This window comes from Vulpes vulpes, chromosome 1, assembly GCF_048418805.1.
Source record: "Vulpes vulpes isolate BD-2025 chromosome 1, VulVul3, whole genome shotgun sequence".
Lineage (NCBI taxonomy): Eukaryota > Metazoa > Chordata > Mammalia > Carnivora > Canidae > Vulpes > Vulpes vulpes.
Window position 1 is genome coordinate 186703201 of NC_132780.1, and position 21672 is coordinate 186724872.

Below are 21672 nucleotides of genomic sequence, written 5' to 3' on the forward strand. Positions count from 1 at the left end.
GGTGACCAAAGAAAAAATAGGCAAATGGGATTGCATCAAAGTAAAATGCCCCTGCACAGCAAAGGAAACAATAAATGGAGTGAAGAAACAACTTAGAGAATAGGAGAAAATATTTTCAAATCATAAATCTTATGAGGGGTTAATATCCAAGATATATAAGGAACTCAAACAACTCAATAGCAAGAAAACACATAACCTAATTAAAAAGTGGGCAAAGGACCTGAAAAGATACTTCTCCAAAGAAGTCCTACAAGTGGCCAGCAGGTAGAGGAAAAGTTGCTTAACTTTACCAGTCATCAGGGAAATGAAGTTGAAGTCACAATGAGATATCACCTCACACCTGCTAGGATAGCTATTATCACAAAGACAAAAGATAAGTGTTGGCAAGGATGTGGAGAAAAGGGAACTTTTGTATGCTGTTAGTGGGAAGGTAAATTGTGATAGCCATTATGGAAAATGATATTGTGGTTATTCAAAAAATTAAAAATAGAGTTGCCATATGATTTAGCAATCCCATTTCTGAATATATATCTAAAATAAATGAAATCTGGAAGAGATATCTGCATTTCCATGTTTTTGCAGCATAATTCCCAATAGTCAAGATATGGAAATAACCTAAATGTCCATCAGCAGATGTGTGGATAAGAAAAATGTGATAAACACAGCTAACACACAGACACACACGCACACATGCACCACACACACGTGAGAGGAATATTATTCAGCTTGTAAAAAAGAAGGAAAGCCTGTCATTGGTGACTACATCGATGAACTTGGAGGACATTATGCCAACTGAAATAAGCCAGACACACAGAGGATAAATATTGCATGATCTCACTTATGTGGAATCTAAAATAGTCAAGTGTATAGAAGCTTTGAATGACATTGTGGTTGCCAGATTCCAGGAGGTGGGGTGCATGGGGAGATGTTGGTCAGAGTTCAAAGCTTCAGTTCTGCAATATGAGTAAGTTCTGGAGATCTAATGTAGAGTATGCTGGTTATAGTTAGCAATATTGTATTGTGTACTTGAAGTTTGCTAAGTGGATAGATCTTAAATGTTCTAAAAAACAAATAAATAAATAGGGTGATAAGTATGTTAATTAACTTGATTGTTATAATCATTTAACAGTCAATACATATATCAAAATATCAAGTTGTTTACCTTAAAAAAATACTATTCCTGTTTGTCAATTTCACTTGACTATAGCTGGAAAAAATCCTCTGTTAAAACTTGGGGGGAAAAAAGAATCTATATTTTAACAGAATCCCCAAGTGAAATGCATGTCTTGTAAATTTTGAGGAGCAATGACATAGTGAATGGACAAGAGCATCAGATCTGGGTTTGAATTTCTGAGTGCTCTTACTAGCTATTTGTAGATGACTAGCTATATAATTTGAGGCTGGCTACTTCAACCTCTGATTTCCTCATCTATAAAATGGTGACAATAACAGTAATAACAGTATGTAGCTTTAAGGGTTGGTGTGAGGGTTATAGAAGATTATGCTCAATATCTGGCACATTTTGTGTACTCAGGAAATGTTAAGCATATACAACTATTGTCATTGTCTAATTGGCAGCATTTTTTTCTCCCATTGGACCATTGTGATAATTTCCTGCCCCCTTTTCTAGTTTTAGGCTCTTCCCATTCATCCCACCATATACTCCAGTGCCAGTTATTTCCACCAGCAAAGATTTGATTGTGGTACTACTCTTCTCAAAAAAACCTCAGGGTATCTCATTGCACTTACTAGCATTTTACTGCATTTGTGAGCCAAACTTCTTTGCGTGAAATTTACAACTTCCTTCTCTCTGAGTGCAGCCAGGAGAGAATGATATACTGCAAAGAAGGAAGGCCTGAGGAGGGAGCTTTAGCAATTTGCCCTCGTTTTAACAATAAAAAGCTGCTTGACTTTGTCTACCCTTCTTTGGGCTCCAATTTTCTAATTCATACAATTAAGTAGTTTGATTAATAGTTTTACCAAGGTCTTTTACATCTAGTGACTGATGAAGCAACTCTACTGCACATTAGGAATTCCAGAACTTTTGCACAATATTGAAAGCTGGAGAGAGGGACCTCATTCCTTATTTCTTATTCCTGGAAATAATTTTGTCAGTTGTTTGGAAATGTTAAAAAGAAAACCACAGGCCCAAAATAGTGTCACTTAGACCAGGTTCCTAAACCATGGCTTATTACCTAAACTAATTACAATTTCAACTTTCCCTAGAAATTTTGTCTTAACTAGTCAGTCACGAATTTTTTGATCAGTGCCAATGAGTTGGCTGAATGCGCCTCCTCCATCACCCAAAGAAAGATGAGGACACCTTCATGGTCAGACCCTTGCCTTTACTCCTAAGGGAAATCAGCCTTTCCTGGAATAATCCTTTCTTTTGTTAATAACTTTCCTGCCCCATGCCCCTTCTGTAACAACCTTCTATTTTGTGCAACTCCTCTTAGAGCCTTTCTTTTTCTTTTTCTTTTTCTTTTTCTTTTTCTTTTTCTTTTTCTTTTTCTTTTTCTTTTTTTTTAAGATTTTACTCATTTATTCATGAGAGACAGAGAGAGAGAGAGAGAGAGAGAGGCAGAGAGACAGGCAGAGGGAGAAGCAGGCTCCATGCCGGAAGCCTGATGTGGTACTTGGTCCCGGGTCTCCAGGATCAGGCCCTGGGCTGAAGGGGGGCACCAAACCGCTGAGCCACCCAGGGATCCCTCTTAGAGCCTTTCTGTTTGCTAGATGGGATACTACCCAATTCTTGAATTGTTTAATAAAGTCAATTAGATCTTTAAAATTTACTCGGTTGAATTTTTGTTATTTAACAGTAAAAAACCTACATAGGATATTTTAGAGAGCGGTTATTAAAAAGTGCCTACTGTTACTTAAATATTTCAGTGAAAGAGGTAATTGCCTTGAATATTTTTCAGAGAAATAGCAAGTGTATTGTATTCAATTAAGAAGCACAACACATTTTTTTATATGTGCTAGAGATAAACTGTATTCTCCATAAAGATCATGCTTTTTAGAAATGTTTTTTGCTTTTGATTAAGATGCAACTTTATATTTTTGAATAGGTTTCTGATATAAGAGTACACTTTTGAAGCAGTCTCCCAGAATTACATTCCGAGTAATGGAGTGATGAAGCCCAAGATAACTTTTTATTCTCAAGAAACTCAAAGTTTTATTTTCAGGATGCCATGTTAAGTTTTTCTGTTGTTAAGGTCGAAAGTACTTGTGGCTTTGTTGTTATAGAAATACAATTAATTTCAAAATTATTTACATTTTTTTCTCAAATCCTGTGCCTGAAAAAAAGTAAAACATTTTGTGAGGTGTTTAACTAATTTAGATCCTTTTATATGATTAATTTATGTATTTGGATTTAGGTATATACTAGTAGGGAGGAAATCTGTTGGTAGAGAATTGTTTCATTGAATAATAGAGATGAATACATGTAATCTTAGAAGAAAATGTGATGATAAATTGTCAGTGTTTTTTTTTTTTTCAATTCAGTAATATGCAATTTACCCACATGTTAGTGTTTTTGAAATTAGGGTATGCTGTACGTTTAATGTGAATGTTTAGTGTTCTATTTTTGTTTCCCAAAGGCAGTTATTCAGTTAATGGTGCATTTTACCATGAATTGTGTTTTAGAATTGAGAAATCACTAGAGATTGTTTTCTGGGTCACCCAAGTAGGTAGAATTGATCTACAGGAAACATAGGAGACGCCAGATTTTCAATTCTTGAGACTGGGTAATGTTTTAGGCATTTTTTTTTTTTTTCCAGTGGAGCCCAGCATAGTGTCATAGAGGTAAATTTTTATATAAATATGTGGTAAATAATGAATATACAGACACCAAAAATCTAGATGTCTAGAAATCTAGAAATCTAGATGACACCAAAAATCTAAATTTAGCATAGTCTTTTGGATGGACATTGCTGAACCTGAACTAATTACTAGAAAGACAAATGAACTAATTTAATATTATCCTTCCTGGGATGAAGTCATAAAGGAGTCATAGCTGTAGGGCTATTCCTAGCCTTAGGCAAGGGAGGAGGCTACCTGTAGAATGAACTAAATTTTTGAGATAGAGCAGTGTCAACAACAACAACAACAACAACAACAACAACAACAAAAATAAAACTGAGGATAGTAAAAGAAAATATTGTTAACTTTCTATATTTTGCTTTGGGCTCATTCCATGGAACTCTGTGAAATAAATAGAAAATTAATATCTGCCATCCTAACAAAAAGTTATGAATCATGAAAATCATGAAAGCAAATTATGAGAAATCAGCTTTTTTTTTCTAATTCTATAACTTTTCAAACATACACAGTCTTTATTTACTCACTGAGCTCTCAGAAATGTGTTATAGTCATTAAGTCTTAACTTTAATTTTATTAGTTGTTTTTCACTGTCCTGAAAAGAAGGAAAGTTTGGTGGAAAGAACTCAGGGCTGGTTTCTAGCTGCCCATTAGGGGTGGGTCTTCAGACAGACACTGGACTGTGTTAAAAATAACTCGATTTTAAAACTGTGCTTTCAGGGATCATTTCTATAGTTTGTTACTAGAGAAGTTTCTCTGAATGGGTAAAAATAACTTCATCTTTCTTGGGATTATTTGTCTCATCTGTAGCATCTCAGAATCTCTAAAGTATCTTTCAAGTCCCAGATTCCATGACCCCTGTGATATTATAACCCATGAAAAGCAGTAATTTCTAAGACTTCAGGTATAATATAAGTGCCCAGATTCCTGAGAATCTGGTGGATATTGCCTTTTGACTATTAGCCATATTTAGGACACATTTTACTAATTCTGAACTCTTTAAGCTTTGCTCAGGAGAAGCTATATTAAGGAAATATGAAATCCTTTATATAAGAAAGTCTTGCAAATACAAGCTACTAGCCAGAAATAAGTAAATATACAAGCATTATTCATTGATTTGTATTAATTGGTCAAAATTTAAATGAGGTACCAAAAATTGAATAGGCATAGAGGAGGAATATGATTTTAAATAACGATAAATACCCAAGTATTAATTAGATATGGGAAACTGATCATTAACTTGTCTTAAAAGTAAACACGTACACAGTCTCTATCAAATCATCTCAACGAATTTGCATCTGTGTGTGTATACACTTATGTATAGAAAAACTATATATAGAGGCCCAGAAAGGATTTTAATAGTCATCCTTTTTATTTTGTACTTTGATTAAATGCTAAAGTTCTTTACAACTCTTTATAAATTAAATCACAAATTAATTTATATATTGGAATTACTTGAGGCCTATTGGAAATGCTATTAGAAAAATGTCTGTTGTTTTAAAATTATTTAAGTCTTTAAAATCATATTATCTGTGTTAAAAAAGACAACGGAGGTAAACTCTTCAACTGTTTTTCAGTTACCAAATGGCAACATCTGTTTATGTCCCATGGTGTTGGGTCTTCAGATGTCAGGGTCACTCACTGAACCCTGACTACTGCACCTTAGGAAAGTAAGAAGGAAAGCCTCTGGAACTGTAGCCATGACATAGCTTCTTCTGAAATTGTAAAGGAGCATGTAGGCTCTGGGTGTAGCTCTGTAGAGCTCAGTTACAGAACTTACAGAACTAAAATATCTCAGAGGTAACCTATATCAGTCTCATGTTGTTTACATGATCTTTAATCCAGATATTCATTTATATATTACCTTGTTTCAAAATAGTCTTTAAAAGATCGAGAACCAAACACATTGGGTTAAAAGTCACGTGTGCTGACAGTTGAGATATAAAAATGAACATTAGGTTGTTAAAAAAAGCTGGTCTCTGTGACTCCTTTATGTAAAGGGTAGTTTAAAAATCAATTTAAGACATCCATGGAGCAAGTGATTTTATGATTTAGATGATGGAGATGGATTTATAGATTTCATCCACGAACAAAATAACAGTGTTTTAACCTTTGTTGAGAATACAGGCTTTAAAAGCATTTCTTTCTTTTCTTTCTTTACAAAGTGCATATTTGCTATAAGCTCAAAGAGGAAAAAATAGATATAATTAACATATACAAATTTAAGGGGTATTACTTTTTGTACCCTTGAACAAACATATACTGTACCCAAAGAGAATGTATCTGATTGTATGCTTAACAACCTGAAGAATACTATTATTAAAATGTAGATGCTGGTTTCTATAATCTGTAAGCATGAGAACAAAGCTAAATGCAAAAGGATATGCTTAAATCATCAACTAAATTTTTACAGACATTAGTTCTTTCCTTATGGAGTTGTAGAAGAAAGCAACCCCCCAAATTATTTGACCCTCTGTAGTATGATTGGTACAGGTTGCCAAGGTGGTAGTTTCAAAGGACAGAAACAGGCAGATCTGGATTTAGCCCAGATCTTACGTAGTTTTGCAGGATCAAGCCTATCACTTTACCTTTCTGAGGCTAAGTAAACTGAGGTAATACCTCATGAGTTTGTTACATGTAATCTTACATATTGCATATGTTCAATACATGATAACTGTTATGGTAACAGGTGGAGCTGATTATTGAAGGCATTAGATTGGATCATAACAAAATTTTGTAGATAAAAAATGGCCAAATTTCAGACCTCATTGTAAGGTGTTCTCTTCTAGACACCTCAAGAGTACTATTGCAGTGAGCAAAGTATGGATGGCAAAGCCAGATTCCTTGGTGAGTTTTCAATCAATAGTCATGGATGGCCTTTTTATCAGTGATAGTTACAGTATGCTGAAATAATATCCACAACCATGGAGCTTAGGTATCTCAGACTATCCATCCCTTACTTCCACTGCAGACAAGTATTTTACATTTTACTAAAGTTAGCATATTAAACTCATTGCATTTGAATGGTTATAATTCTGTTCCATGCTACTAAGAGTCAAAAGTACACAGGAAGGATGGACACAAGCACACTGTTTCACTGGCCCTTTCTAATAATATCAATAACATAGACAAGCCTATCTACTTATGGTGATCCATGTACTCTCCTAAAAGCTCGATTTCAAGGTATTTTCTATATTGTTGATTTCTCAGTCACTCTCCTTTGTACTTGAGGCAGGCGTTTCCGGAAATTTCCACTCAGCATGATGTAGAGGAAAGGGTTAATGCTGCTGCTGGCATAGCTGAAACAGATGGAGAGATAATAGCCTACATGGAAGGCCAGTGTGGGCTGCTGCATCTTTAAGTTCACCAGTTGTATCACATGGTAGGGGGCAGCACTTAGGATAAAGACCGCCACCAGCACCAGCACCATCTTTGTCAGCTTCATCACTCTCTCTTTTGGAACACTGGGATTGTAACTATAAAGGAAATATTAGGATAGACAGAACATAAACAATCATAGAAATTATGGGGCAATGATTTCCTAGAACTTTCATCAACAGAGATGTAATGCAGTTACCATGTGCCCCTTGATATGTTGTGATGAGAACTGATTTTTCCCCAAAGCACATAACTACAGTCTAATTGTGATACAATATCAGAAAAATTCAGATTGGAAACATTCTACAGGATACCTAACTAGTACTCCTTAATACTCTTTAGGTCATGAAAAATAAGAGAAGAGTAGAAACTGTCATAGACCAGAGGAGACTGAGGAGACATGACAACCAAAAGCAATATAGTATTCTGCATTGAATCCTAGACCAGAAAGAGGACTTTAATAGAAAAATTGGGATACCAATTTCCAAAAAATTGTAACGCAATAAGGGATAGAGTTTAGTAAGTAGTAATGTACCAATGCCATTTTCTTTGCTTTGAAAATTGTATCATGGTAAGGTAAGGTATTAATGGAGAAACGAAGTGAGTATATAGGAACTTTCTCTACTGTTAATGTAACTCTTCTATTAATTTAAAATTATTCCAAAATAAATGTTTTAAAATTCCCAAGTTTTATCACGTTATATTTAGACATTCAATAGAAATGTCCTAGGGACACAGTTGAAGCAGATGAATAACCCTAGGGAATTTATATATATATATATATATATATATATATATATATATATATTAAAAAACAGCGTGGCAGCAGAAAGTTATTGTAAGGTAATGATTCCTCTGCAGTTTATCAGAGTAGGCACCATCATTCCTCAAACTTCTTCCATTTTGAGGGATAACTAGACAGTGTGAGCTCTGTTTCATAAGATGCTCTTTGCATTTCTGAGAAAAGTGCTGGGAACACAGTGATCTGCTTTAGTGAACTATCCTAAAAGGGCTCAAGCATCCTTTCCACCTGTCAGTTCTTAATGTTCCATATGATTGCATTTCAACTGTTTTACCAGCTCAGCTGCCTATAATACATTTAGAAGCTAAATTATTTTTCTATATAACTGTGGCTGCTTCTCTTTCCCATTCTAAACAGACCACCCTTTAGGGGTGCAATATTTCCAAAGAATTTCAAGAAGCTAAGTGAGAAAAAATATCATGGGTCAGTAGAACACCTGTACCTTTGGCATTAGAGTTTGCTATTAATTTTAGCTCATGGTCAAGTTGATCACCTATTTGACTTCTAGGGAAGATGATGGGTTAGGAGAATCCTAAACTCATCTCATTCCATGGATACACCCAGATAACACCCACATTAGTGTAAAGAGTCCAGAAAATGATCCAAAGACTGGCAGAATAGACTCTCCATGGTTAATCAGAGAGAAGAGGGCAGGCACATCAAAATGGTTGGAAGGACAAAGATGCAGTCTTGCACCAAACTGATATGTGAGACTGTTTTCTGGAGGGCAGGAAGCTCTAAGCATGATGAAGGCAAAGGAGCAGACCCTACACCAGGTACCCCAGACAGGGGAGGACTTGCACTTGGAAGATGAATCTTCACAACATTTGGCTTTAAAACCAGAAGGGCTTAACTTCACAAGTTTTGCAGTCAGTGAGACTTAACACCTGGAACTTTAAAAGTCATCAGGGTCAGCTCTGGGAGAGCCAGAGCGTAATAGGAAACTGAGTTCCCACCCTTAAGGAGACAGCACAACAAACCATTCCTTGGAGATAAAGAATAAAAGCAGGATTTTGAAAAATGCCTGGAGTTTGTGGGAAGATTTATTTACTAATCTCAGAACATTTGCAGGAGGAGCAGAAATTATTAGGAGACTTCTCCAAGAATAAAAGAGCTAGGAGTGCCATTTCTCTCCCTTGCCCTCTGGCCTAGATACATGGACACCTAGGGAACCAGTATAAACACTCTCTACTTGGCTTGCTCACAGTGTGCCCTACCCTTCCTGCTCTCCTCAGAACTCTCCAACATGCCCTTGGTTGCCTCAAAAGTGGCTACATGTCCCCTCCCAGAGCAGAACTATGCAAATCTTGCCAACGTCACAGTCTCTGGATCTGTATTCTCCAATGTACCTTTGGCTGAAGCCCATGCAAAACAGTGCCACAAGCTTGGCAGTGTGCATATAGCTTGGATAGTGGTCAACAGCACTCCAAAGTGACTCTTGCCCTGGGGAGAAGGGAAGATAACCACCCACACCAGTTCCACTGTGGTCCCAGTAATGGCCCCAGGGCAGAAGTCTGGCCTGATTGCAGGCCCTGACCAACAATGAAAGCTTCTCTGGGGACAACACAGGGAGAGTGCCCTACAGTTCAGTGTGACTATAGCTGCTCCAGATGCCTGGTCTGACCCAACTCAAGACCAAGGCAGCCCCAGATTGATCCATTAACAACACAGGAACCAAACCCTGCCTACAACAGGCATAGAGAGCCATTGGCGATGACTGGACTGAAGACTAATGCAGTTCAGCTATAATAGTAAGGCACATGCAACATGTATAGGAGACATCCCTGAAGTGCCAGGTTCTGATGAACAATGAACATAGCACTGCAGAGGACTGTAGAGCCTTTTCTTCATAAGGCTACTACTTTCAAGAGCAGAAGATATAGCTCAGTTTCCTAACATATAGAAACAGACACAGGGTTAGACAAGATGAGGACCAGAGGAATGGGCCCCAGATGAAAGAACAGGACAAAATTACAGCAAGAGAGACAAATGAAATGGATATAAGTAATATGCCTGATAGAGAATTTAAAGTAATGGTCATAAAGATACTTACTGGACTTGAGAAATTACTGAAATTAAAAATATACTAGAGGGAATTAATAGTAGAATAGAGGCATGTGTGCTGCCAAAGTTAGTACAGAACAGTAAAATAGAGGAAGCAGAAGAATGGATCAGTGACCTAGAAGACAGAATAATGGAAAGCAATCAAGCTGAACAGGAGAGAGGGGAAAAAAATGAGAATAGATTACCCTTAACTCAGTGACACAATCAAGCATAAAAAATTTGCATCACAGGGATCCTAGAAGGAGAATTGAGAGAAAAGGGGGCAGAAAATTTATTTGAAGAAATAATAGCTAAAAACTTCCCTAATCTGAGGAAGGAAAAAAACATGCAGATCCAGGAGGCACAGAGGTCCCAATAAAATCAACCCAAGGAGATCCACACCAAGACATATAATAATTAAAATGGCAAAAAACTGACAGAGAATTTTAAAAACAGCAAGAGAAAATAAAACATTTACATAGAAGGGACACCCCATAAGACTTCAGGTTGATTTTGTAGGGAGGAAGAGAGTGACATAATATATTCAAAGTACTAAAAGAAAAAAAACCCTGCAACCAAGAATGCTCTCTATTCAGCAAGGCTATCATTCAGAATAGAAAGAGAGATAAAGGAGTTCCCCAGACCAACAAAAGTTAAGAAATTCATCATCTCTAAACCTCATAAATATTAAAAGGGATTCCTTGAGTGGAAAGGAAAGACCATAAACAGGTATTAAAAAAAGTAGAAAGCATAAAAGTAGCAAAAATGCCTATAAAAGCAGCCCAGGGATTCACAAAATAAAAAGATGTAAAATATAACACCATATACCTAAAATATTGGGGGGAGGGGAGTAAACATTTAGTGCTTTTAGAATGGGTTCAAACTTGAGACCATCAACTTAATACAGACTGCTATATATAAGATGTTATATATAACCTAATGATAACCACAAATAGATACACAAAATATATAGAGAAAGGAATCCAGGTATATCACAAAACAAAGCCATCAAACTATGAGAGAAGAGAGTAAGAGAAGAAAGGAACAAAGAAGAACTACAAAAGCAACCTTAAAATAACTTTAAAAATGACAATAAGTACATATTTATCAATAATTACTTTAAATGTAAATGGACTAAATGCTCTAATCAAAGATAAGGTGATTGAATGGACCTATCTATATGTTGCATACCAAAGTCTTAATTCATTCCTAAAGACACATGCAGATTGAAAGTGAAGGGATAGAAAAACATTTATCATGCAAATGGAAGTAAAAAACAAAGCTGGGGTAACATTACTTATATCAGACAAAAAAACTTAAAAAAAAAAAAAGATTGTAACAAGAGGCAAAGGATATGACATAATTATAAAGGGAACAATCCAACAAGAACACATAACAATTGTAAATATTTATGGAACCAATATGGGAAAATCCAAATACATAAAGCCAGCTATAAACAAAAATGAAGGAAGTAATTGATAGTAATACACTAATAGTAGGAGACTTTAACACTCCACTTACATCAGTGGATAGATCGGATAGAAAAATCAACAAGCAAACAGTGGCCTTGAATGACACATTGGAACGGACAGATCTAACAGATATATTCAGAACATTCCATTTTAAAAGAGTGGAATACACATTCCTTCAAGTGCACGTGGGACATTCTCCAGAATAGATCACAAGTTAGGCCACAAAACTAGTCTTAACAAATTAAAAAAGATTGAAATCATATCATGCATCTTTTTCTGACCATATGCTATGAAGCTAGAAATTAGACACAAGAAAAAGTCTAGAAAGAACACAAATACATCGAGGTTAAATAAAATGTTACCAAATAATGAATGGATCAATCAAAAAACCAAGAGGAAATAAAAAAATATGTACACAAATGAAAATGATAACACAATGGTCCCATATCCTTGGGATGCAGCAAAAGTTGTTCTGTGAGGGAAGCTTATAGTTATATAGGCTTACTTCAAGAAGAAAGAACAATCTCAAAGAAACATCCTATTTTTATACATAAAACAGTAGAACAAGAACAAACAAAACTCAAAACCAGGGAAACCCAGGTGGCTCAGCAGTTTAGTGCCATTTCGGCCCAGGGTGTGATCCTGGAGACCGGGGATCAAGTCCCATGTCGAGCTCCCTGTGTGGAGCCTGCTTCTCCCTCTGCCTGTGTCTCTGCCTCTCTCTCTCTCTCTCTCTCTCTCTCTCTGTGTGTGTCTCTCATGAATAAATAAAATCTTAAAAAAAAAAAAACAGTAGAAGGAAAGAAATAATAAATATTAGAGCAGAATAAATGAAAGAGAAACTAACAAATAAAAACACCCACAATAGAAGAGATCAATGAAACCAGGAACTGGTTCTGTGAGGAGATCAACAAAATTGATAAAACTTTAGCCAGACTCATTAAAAAAAAAAAAGAAGACTCAGATAAATTCAGGAAGAGAAGAAATAACAACCAACACTATAGAAATAGAAAGGACCATAAGAAAATATTGTGAAATATTATATGCCAACAAATTGGACAACCTAGAAGAAATGAATAAATTCCTAGAAACATAATTTCCCAAAACTTAATCAGGAATAAATAGAAAACTTGAGCAGATTGATTATAGATCAATCTTGAACAGATTTCATTGCTAGGCAGCAATGAAATTGAATCAGTAATTGAAAAACTCCCAACAAATGAAAGTCTAGGACCAGATGGCTTCACAGGTCAATTGTAACAAACATTTAAAGAAGAATTAATACCTATTCTCAACCTATTCCAAAAAAAAGAAGAGGAAGGAAAGCTCCCAGATTCATTCTATGAGGCCAGCATTACCCTGATACCAAAACCAGATAGACACTACAAAAAAAAAAAAAATGATAAGTCAATATCTCTGATGAACATAGATGCAAAATCCTCAACAAAATATTAGCAAACCTAATCCAACAATACATGAAAATCATTCACCACAATTAAGTGTGATTATTCCTGGGTTGCAAAGGTGGTTCAATATTCACAAATCATAAAGGCCTTTTATGAAAAACCCACAGCTAACATCATACTTTATGGACAAAATCAGCAAGGATATTCTCTCTCACTGCTTTTAATAAACATAGTACTGGAATTCTTAGCCACAGCAATCAGACAACAAAAAAATATAAAAAGCATCTAAATTGAAAAGAAGTAAAACTTTTCACTATCATGCAGATATATAATAGTATATTTAGAAAACCCTGAAGACTCCACTAAAAAATCTACCAGAACTGATAAATGAATTCAGTAAGGTTGTGGGATACAAATCAATATATAAAAATCATTTTCATTGCTATACACTAAGAATGAAGTAGCTAGAAAGAGAAATTAAAGGTAACAATCCCATTTACAACTGCACCACAAGGGATCCCTGGGTGGCGCAGCGGTTTGGCGCCTGCCTTTGGCCCAGGGCGCGATCCTGGAGATCCGGGATCGAATCCCACGTCGGGCTCCCGGTGCATGGAGCCTGCTTCTCCCTCTGCCTGTGTCTCTGCCTCTCTCTCTCTCTCTCTCTCTCTCTCTCTCTCTCTCTGTATGACTATCATAAATAAATAAAAATTAAAAAAAAATCCTATCTCTCTTTAAAACAAACAAACAAACAAAAAAAAAACAACTGCACCACAATTAATAATATGCCTAGGAATAAACTTAACCAATGAGATGAAAGATCTGTGCTCTGAAAACAATAAAACACTGATGAAAGAAATTGAAGATACCACAAACAAATGGAAAGATATTCCATGCTCATGGATTGGGAGAACCAATATTGTTAAAATGCCCATACTACTCAAAACAATCTACAGATTTAATGCAATCCTTATCAAAATACCAATAGCATTTTTTCCCCACAGAACTAGAATAAATAATCCTAAAATTTGTATGGGACCCCAAAAGGCCCCAAATAGCCAAAGCAATCTTGGAAAAAGAACAACCCTGGAGGTATCACAATTCCAGATTTCAAAACATACTACAGAAGTGTAGTAATCAAAACAGTCTGATAGAGGCACAAAAAATAGACACGTAGATCAGTGGAACAGAATAGAGAGCCCAGAGTTAACCCCACAATTATATACACGATCAGTTAATCTTTGACAAAGGAGACAAGAATATGCAATGGGAAAAAGACATTCTCTTCAACAAATGGTGTTGGGAAACTGAACCACTTTCTCACAACAAGCACCAAAATTAACTCAAAATGGCTTAAGGACCTAAATGTGAGATCTGAGTTCATAAAAATCCCAGAAGAGAGCATAGACCGTAATTTCTCTGACATCAGCCCTGGCAACATTTTTCTAGATAGGTTTCCTGAGGCAAGGGAAGCAAAAGCAAAAATAAACTGTTGGGACTACATCAAAATAAAATTCTCTTCACAGCAAAGGAAACTATCAACAAAACAAAAAGACAACCTACTAAATGGGTTGTCATATTTGCAAGTGACATACGTGATAAAGGGTTAGTATCCAAAATATATAAAGAACTTATTCAACTCACCACCAAAAAACCAAATACTCCAATTAAAAATTGGGCAGAAGATATTTCTCCAAAGAAGACATACAGATGGCCAACAGACACATGAAAAGATGCTTAACATCATTCATCATCAGGGAAGTGCATTTCAAAACCACAGTGAGATATCACCTCATACATGTCAGAAATGGCTAAAAAACAGAAAAAACAAGTCTTGGTCAGGTGAGGGAATGTGAACTGGTGCAGCCACTGTGGAAACAGTACAGAGGTTCCTTAAAAAATTAAAAATAGAATTACCATACGATCCAGTAATGTGGCACTGGGTATTTATCCCCAAAATACAAAAACACTAATTTGAAAAAGATATATATTACCCTTTGTTTATTGCAGTATTATTTATAATAGCCAAGGTAGGGAAGCAACCCCAGGGTTCACTGATAGACATGAATAAAAAATGTGTGATTTATACATGTGATGGAATACTACTCAGCCGTAAAAAGAGTAAAATCTTGCCATTTGCAACATGAATTGAGCTAGAGAGTATAGTCCTGAGGGAAATAAGTCAGTCAGAAATGGAAAAATAACTATATGCTTTCATTTGTGGCTGGAAGAAACAAAGCAAATGAACAAGGCAAAAAAAAAAAGACAAAAAAATAGACTTTTAAATATAGAGAAGAAACTAGTGGTTGCCAGCAGGAATGTGAGTAGGGGGCATGGGTGAAGGAGGTGAAGGGGATTAGGAGGGGATTAATTAAGAGGGGGTTATGTGTGGGAAATCTAGTGAGTTTGTCTAAAACATACAGTAATCTATTCTAAAGACAGATTTTAATAATATTTTAAAAATCTACCATGTTATGTATTTACTGACTCAATTTGGTATAGACAATTTCAAGTAGAAATAATTTTTTAAAAAGATTTATTTATTTTTAGAGGGAGAGAGAGAAAGTACACAGGAGAGAAGGGCAGAGGGGAAGAGAATCTTCAGACACCCCAACCCCCACCCTTCAACTGAGCATGGAGCTAGGCAGGGCTCCATCTCATGACCCTGACACCATGACCTGAGCCACTGTCAAGTGTTGGATGCTTAACCATCTGAGCCACTCCGGTCCCCCTGGAAAATAATCTAGATTTATTCATAAAGGTTTTTCCCAAATCTTTTGTCTTAGGGTAAGTCTTTGGTTTTATTTAGTCCTAATTAATCTTGTCCTAAGTATTCAAATATTAATGGGATCCCTATTCTCAAAATTATAAAATTAAAACACAAAAATTAGAAAGTTATACTCAGCATCTATATTTACATATGTACACAACTCTGCAAAGTGTACAAATAAAACATTTAAATAACATTGTTGATGAAAAATATAAAAGTATTCTTTAAATAGCATCTTGAGTTCTGTTTACATTTTTATGAAACCATTACCTCAGTGATTGGAACATTTATCACTGAGAGATCTCAAATAGCTGCTTCAGAACATGTCCTGTTTTCAGAAATTGCTCATGTAGACATTAATGCCCATATGTCTAAATGTGGTATGTTTCAAGTGATTATTGTTTAAATTTCTGTTGTAGATGTCTTAGGATTTCTGAATTGTTCTTTCAACAAATAAAACAAAATAGGGTAAACACTTACCATCTTGCATCTTTATTCTGTTGATACATCTCCCAAGTATAGCATAAAATTAAAATATAGCACACCAAAATCAAAGGCAAAGGGAAAAAAAAAGTTGTTATCGTCAAATAAAGTGTATACCTGTAAAATGAGAGAGAAGATATGACTGTCATATTCACAAGGCCAGGAACTGTCGTTTACAATTTATGAAGCATGATTCTCTAATTTTTCAGGGCCTGAGATAAAAGTCCTAGGGGAGAAGTTAAGGATCTTTGCTACTTTTACATAGAGAAAAATAAAATAAGATAAAGACAGAGAGAGAGGCAAACCCTAAGGTAAACTCCAGGGAACAAACTGAGGATTGCTGAAGGGGAGGTGGGTGGAGGGACAGGGTAACTGGGTGATGGGCATTAAGGAGGACACTTGTTGTAATAACTGGGTATTATATGCAAGTGATGAATCACTACATTCTACCCCTGAAACTAATACTACACTATATGCTAACTAACCTGAATTTAAGTAAAATCTTGAAAGGAAAAAAAAAAAAAAAAAAAAAGAAACTGTAAAATGGGAAAAAAAAAAAAAACCCTTCATTGTTTGCTAGCAACGGTACTTTCTCCTCTCACCAAGCCCAAGGCTACTGAGTACAGACAGATGAGAAAATGTATTATTACCATTATCTTTTAGTATTATTAACAACAATACAGAATAGCAGGTAGAATTTATTATATAGCAGGCACTGAATACTTTACATACTTTAATCCACTGAATCTGTCCAGCCCTGTGAGTTCAATTGCCATTAGAGAAGAACAGCAGAAAAGAACAGTTAGAGAACATGTTCTTCTCATGTGAGAGAAGCACAAACTAAGACACAGTGGGATTAAGTGGCTTGCCCAGCTAGTGAGTAGCAGAGGTGGGATTTGAACCCAGACGGACAATTGAGCTGCACAGCCCACATTTGTAATCAAGGCTCCAGCTGGCCTCTCCAAAGGCCTGTTGTGAAATGAGCCAGTCTCTTTGTCGGTGCTCCCCTAGGGGAAATTTCTCAGGTAAGAACTCCCGTTTCTGCACAGATGCCAGGTATCCTCCTTCCTGGAAGAACCTTGGCATTGGTAAAAGAAGACAGCCCACATTGGGTAGGTGCAGACAGGGTGGCAGAGAGAGAGAGAGAGAGAGAGAGAGAGAGAGAGAGCACCTGGGACCAGAAGGGCTCCAAAAGTGCTTCCAATCTCAGTTCTCCATAAAATCCTTTGGGGAGATCAGCCCTTGAGCCTCAGAATATCCTTTATGATAACCAACCAAAAATAGCAGAAGCAGCTACTGGTGCAAAACAGTGAATCCTTGTTATTTCTTTGGCAAAGACTGAAGTCCTACAGTCACCAGGCTATGCTCCTCTTTCAGATATGTCGGGGTCCATATTAATGTATCAGTGATTAATTACTGTACTAGTGATTAAATATCATTTCACCGTTAGATTGGCAGGTGGATTTGGTCTGTGGGTGCAGCCAGTGCTGGTGGGCGAAATAATGAATAAACAATCAATCCTACTGATGTTGCAGTCCTCTGGAGATTTTCGTTACTGGAATTGGAGCCTTGCTGGGGCCTATACCATCATCCCTCTTGGACTGTGACTACATGAGGCAAAACTGACTCATCCATTTAACAAGTGGTGGATGAGAAAAAGGAATCTTCCAGATTGACCCGAGAAAATATATGCAAAAAAGCATCTTACACAATACGTGACTCTTAGTAAGCCAGGAAAATATTTTAGTCATAGACTCTAATGCTATGTTCAAAATTTCAAATAAAATTTTTGACTTAATTTTTCTTTTCAGATTAAAATGTGAGAAATCCCTATGTTGGCTGCTGCGTTAGTTACTGAGAGCTACTATAACAAATTACCACAAACCCAATGGCTTAAAACAACAGAAATTTATTGTTTCCATTCTGGAGTAAGAACTGAAACTAAGGTGTTGGCAAGGTTGATCCTTTTAGAGGCTCTGAGGGAGAATCTGCTCTGTGCCTTTCTCCTTGACTCTGCTGGTTTCAGGCAATCCTTGGTGTTATTTTGCTTGTAGACTCATCACCCTGTCTCTGCATCTGTCTCCCCAGGCACTCTCCTCTTTGTGTCCCTTCAGTTCTCACTCTCTTCATCAGGGCACCAATCCCTGATTTGGGGCTGGCTGTAATCCAGCATGACCTCATTTAACTTATCTGCAAAGTGCATGTGTTATCTGCAAAGACCCTCTTTCTAAATAAGGTCACATTCACAGGTACTGAGTATTAGGACTTGAGTAGATCTTTTTTTTGCAGGGAGACATCATTCAACCAAACTCCAGTGGCATGCTGATAAGGCCTGAGTCTTGGTAACTCCCAGGCCTTGTTGGAAATTTTGCCCCCCCTTGATTTGGTTGTGTCTGGTTGCCATGGATCTTTAAAATCCATATTTAAATATGTTTGTGTCCACTGAGGCTACATAATTAAACTCCAGATCTGTTTCTAAAGGTTACCTTCCCCTTAAAATCAAGCTACCAACCTGATTGTGCAAAGCAGAAAACTAAGCAGGGAGACTGCCCCTTAGAGGATCCCCAAGGACACTCTGTGCCGCTGCTCACGTGTTGACAAGGAGGATGAAGCACTTCACAACTTAATTCAACTCTATTTTTCTTAAGTTTTAACAACCTACCGGAGTACATCGTCAGGGGATGTTAAATCAAAAGCACAACTCTCCACGCCGTCTTTAAATTTGATGACCTTCGAGTAGACCCAGACAGGCAGCGCCAGAATGAAGGAAGCTGCCCAAAGGCCCAAATTGATGCGGATGGTCTTGTACCTCGTTCTCCAACTTGTAAGTCGAAATGGTTGGACGAGAGCCAAGTACCTGCAAAGCCAGTTAAGAAGGGTTTGGGAACAATCAATAAAAGCACTGAGCTCCAAGGATGAAAGGTTCATGACAAGAGTAAATTATTAGTATTATTATCCTCCCTGAAGCACACCTCTATCAAGGTAAAAGAAAGTTATATTTTTTAAGAGCTGGCTGGTACCTGTAGAGAAAACAACTCTTGACCCTGCAAGTCTGAATAAACCACTCACTGAAATCGCTGTCATTTCCACGAACACACTGGTAATAGTGAAACTCTGCCCTGTGCAAACTCTCTCTTTACGAAGGTGCTTCCCATGTAGGCTAGGCTCTGGAAAACTTTGTCTCTGAGTGGGGGTTTTCTCCAGGAGGGAGAGGCCCTCTTTCCAGTAAGATTTACTGACAGGGAGGCAGGAAGGAGGCCAGTGCACTGGCTAGTAGGATCCCCTGGCAGGATGAGGTTCTGGACCACTGGGACAGACGTTTTGCCCAGATGGCCTTTCAGTGGGGGCCACCAGCTCCTGGAGGTTCAGGTCACAGAAGTCGCAGTGAGGATAAACAGATGTGGCTAGTACAGACAACGCAAAGTCCTCAGGGAACTGAGGCTGGACGCCGGAGAGGAGAAATGGGCTGATTTCATAGGGGAAGGGGTTTTCTTTCTTTTAATTTTTTTTTCCATTTCTGATCCAGTAAAAAAGGATAAATCGTTAATTAAACTTGAAGTCCTGACATATCAAATATATTTGGTTGTCTAGAAAATCCAAGAAGAATTTTTCAGAGGCAACTGAAAGCTAAAGGGTGAGAAAGAACCTAGAACCCAGGAGGAAGAGTATTTGTGAAAGTGCAGTTTTGCTAGAGTTGCAGGTGTTGCAAGGCAGTATTCACAGACATTAAATAAATGCAAAACATGTTCTGATGGTCATTTAATTTTTATAGAGCTACTTAAGTAAGATTTATAAAAATTAAAAGATTTCCTGTCCCTGTTCTTTCAATTTTGTATAAGAGACAGGACGTTTTAAAGGACATTTAGTTAAGGGACTCTTTGGCATGGAGACACTTGTGGCCCAAGGTACCCCAGGCCCTCCTCCTTCTGCATATTGTACCTTCGTTACCTGTGGCTAAGGGGAGAAGGACCCTCTTCCCCAGCTGGGGAAAGAGATGACATGGTACTTGTACAGCAGCCCAGCCATCATTCTGTCTGGGATGAAAGGATGATGGAATCATGGCATAAAGAGATTAGGGAATCTTCTCTGATTACATCCTCATCCTAACACTCTCCTTTCCCCATCTGAAAACGCTTCAATGATTTTCCAGCACCTTTGAGATAAAATTCAGAATTCTTACCATTATTTGCAAAGTCTTTCTCTACCTGTCCCTCCCTGTCACTCAGGCTGTCGTTTGTGCCCGTCTCCCTGCTGGCCTTCCTTCAAGGTCTCTTCCCTTTCAGGGCCAGGTGCATGCTGTCCTTCCTGCCTAGCAGAATCTCCCTCTGATTCATCTTACTCTTCCGTTGAGTCTCTATTTAACAGTCTGTGTCTCAGGAAAGCCTACCCTGACCACTCACTGTCTATAATGGCCAATGACTACATGCAGATTGTAGGGGAACTCTCCTTTTCCTTCCTAGTATATATCATTGTGTGGAAATACACATTTACCTGTGTGACTTTTCACTTAATATCTACATCTTTCATTAATATCTACATCAGAAGCCTCACGAAGGCAGGAACCTTGACTATCAGCTTAGTGCTGTTCTATCATCCTGTATCCAGTGTAGTTCCTGGCCTGTAGTCTTACTCAATACATATTTGCTTAATGAATGAATAACTAAATAGGGAATTTGGCTTCTACTTACTTTTGATATTCTAGAGAATTTATTTATGAAATTAGTCTAGGCAGCTTTCATCTGGAGGTATATATTTTTAATATTTTGGATGTTTACATAATTCTTTTGGTATGATTTAGAGGTAGGCACCCCCTATTGAAATATTCCACACCTGTAGTTATTCCTAATCAGAAAAAGAAAAATGAAAATTATCAGAAACACTTGAAATTTATGTTCTATTAAACTGGCAATTAAAACCACTTAAATGTATAAGCAATCAGGATCACTGATGGCAAGGTCATGGCCAATACCGTAGTTATGGCCTTGCAAAGAAAACTCCATTTCTTCTTACAAAATTGCAGATATTGGGGCACCTGGGTGGCTCGGTCATCTGCTTTCAGCTCAAAATAGCTCGGTCATCTGCTTTCAGCTCGGTCATCTGCTTTCAGGGTCCTGGGATTGAGCCCAGCATCAGTGTCCCAGCTCAGCAGGGAACCTGCTTCTCCCACTCCCTCTGCTGCTCCCCCTGCTTGAGCTTTCCCTCTCCCAAACAAAGAAATAAAATCTTAAACCCCCAAATCGCAGATAGTGAAGTTTTATGCATTTTGTACAGATGGAACTGTAAGAAATGCTGAAGAGGAAAAGATTCAGGTTTATGGAATCTTCACTTTTCTCTGGTGATGTGATCCTCTAGAGTGAGGGCCAAGCAAAGTGCCCAAGTGTCTTAATACTAAAGTAAAAGTTTAGCATACTGTGTCCATTCGATTAAAAAAAAATGACATTCATAGAGCACCTGGGTGGCTCAGTCAGTTAAGTGTCTGCCTTTAGCTCAGGTCATGATCTC

The 21672-nt window shown here is 37.2% G+C and overlaps 1 protein-coding gene and 1 pseudogene across 3 annotated transcripts in view; one reads left to right on the top strand and one right to left on the bottom strand.

The window, feature by feature from the left end:
- Window positions 1-3583: 3583 nt before the first annotated feature.
- MCHR2 (melanin concentrating hormone receptor 2) overlaps window positions 3584-21672 on the bottom strand; it is a 57792-nt gene continuing 39703 nt past the window's right edge. For 2 of the 3 annotated variants that reach the window (XM_026002861.2, XM_072738018.1), the window contains 3 exons: window positions 18833-19027; window positions 16168-16287; window positions 3584-7295 (listed from right to left, as the gene is read on the bottom strand). In XM_026002861.2, the coding sequence (XP_025858646.1) occupies window positions 7010-7295; window positions 16168-16287; window positions 18833-19027 (601 nt within the window). In that variant the 3' untranslated portion in view covers window positions 3584-7009. The remainder of the gene's footprint in view (window positions 7296-16167; window positions 16288-18832; window positions 19028-21672) is intronic. The other variant, XM_072738025.1, reaches the window with a different exon arrangement.
- LOC112923215 (small nucleolar RNA U3) lies at window positions 4524-4610 on the top strand (annotated as a pseudogene).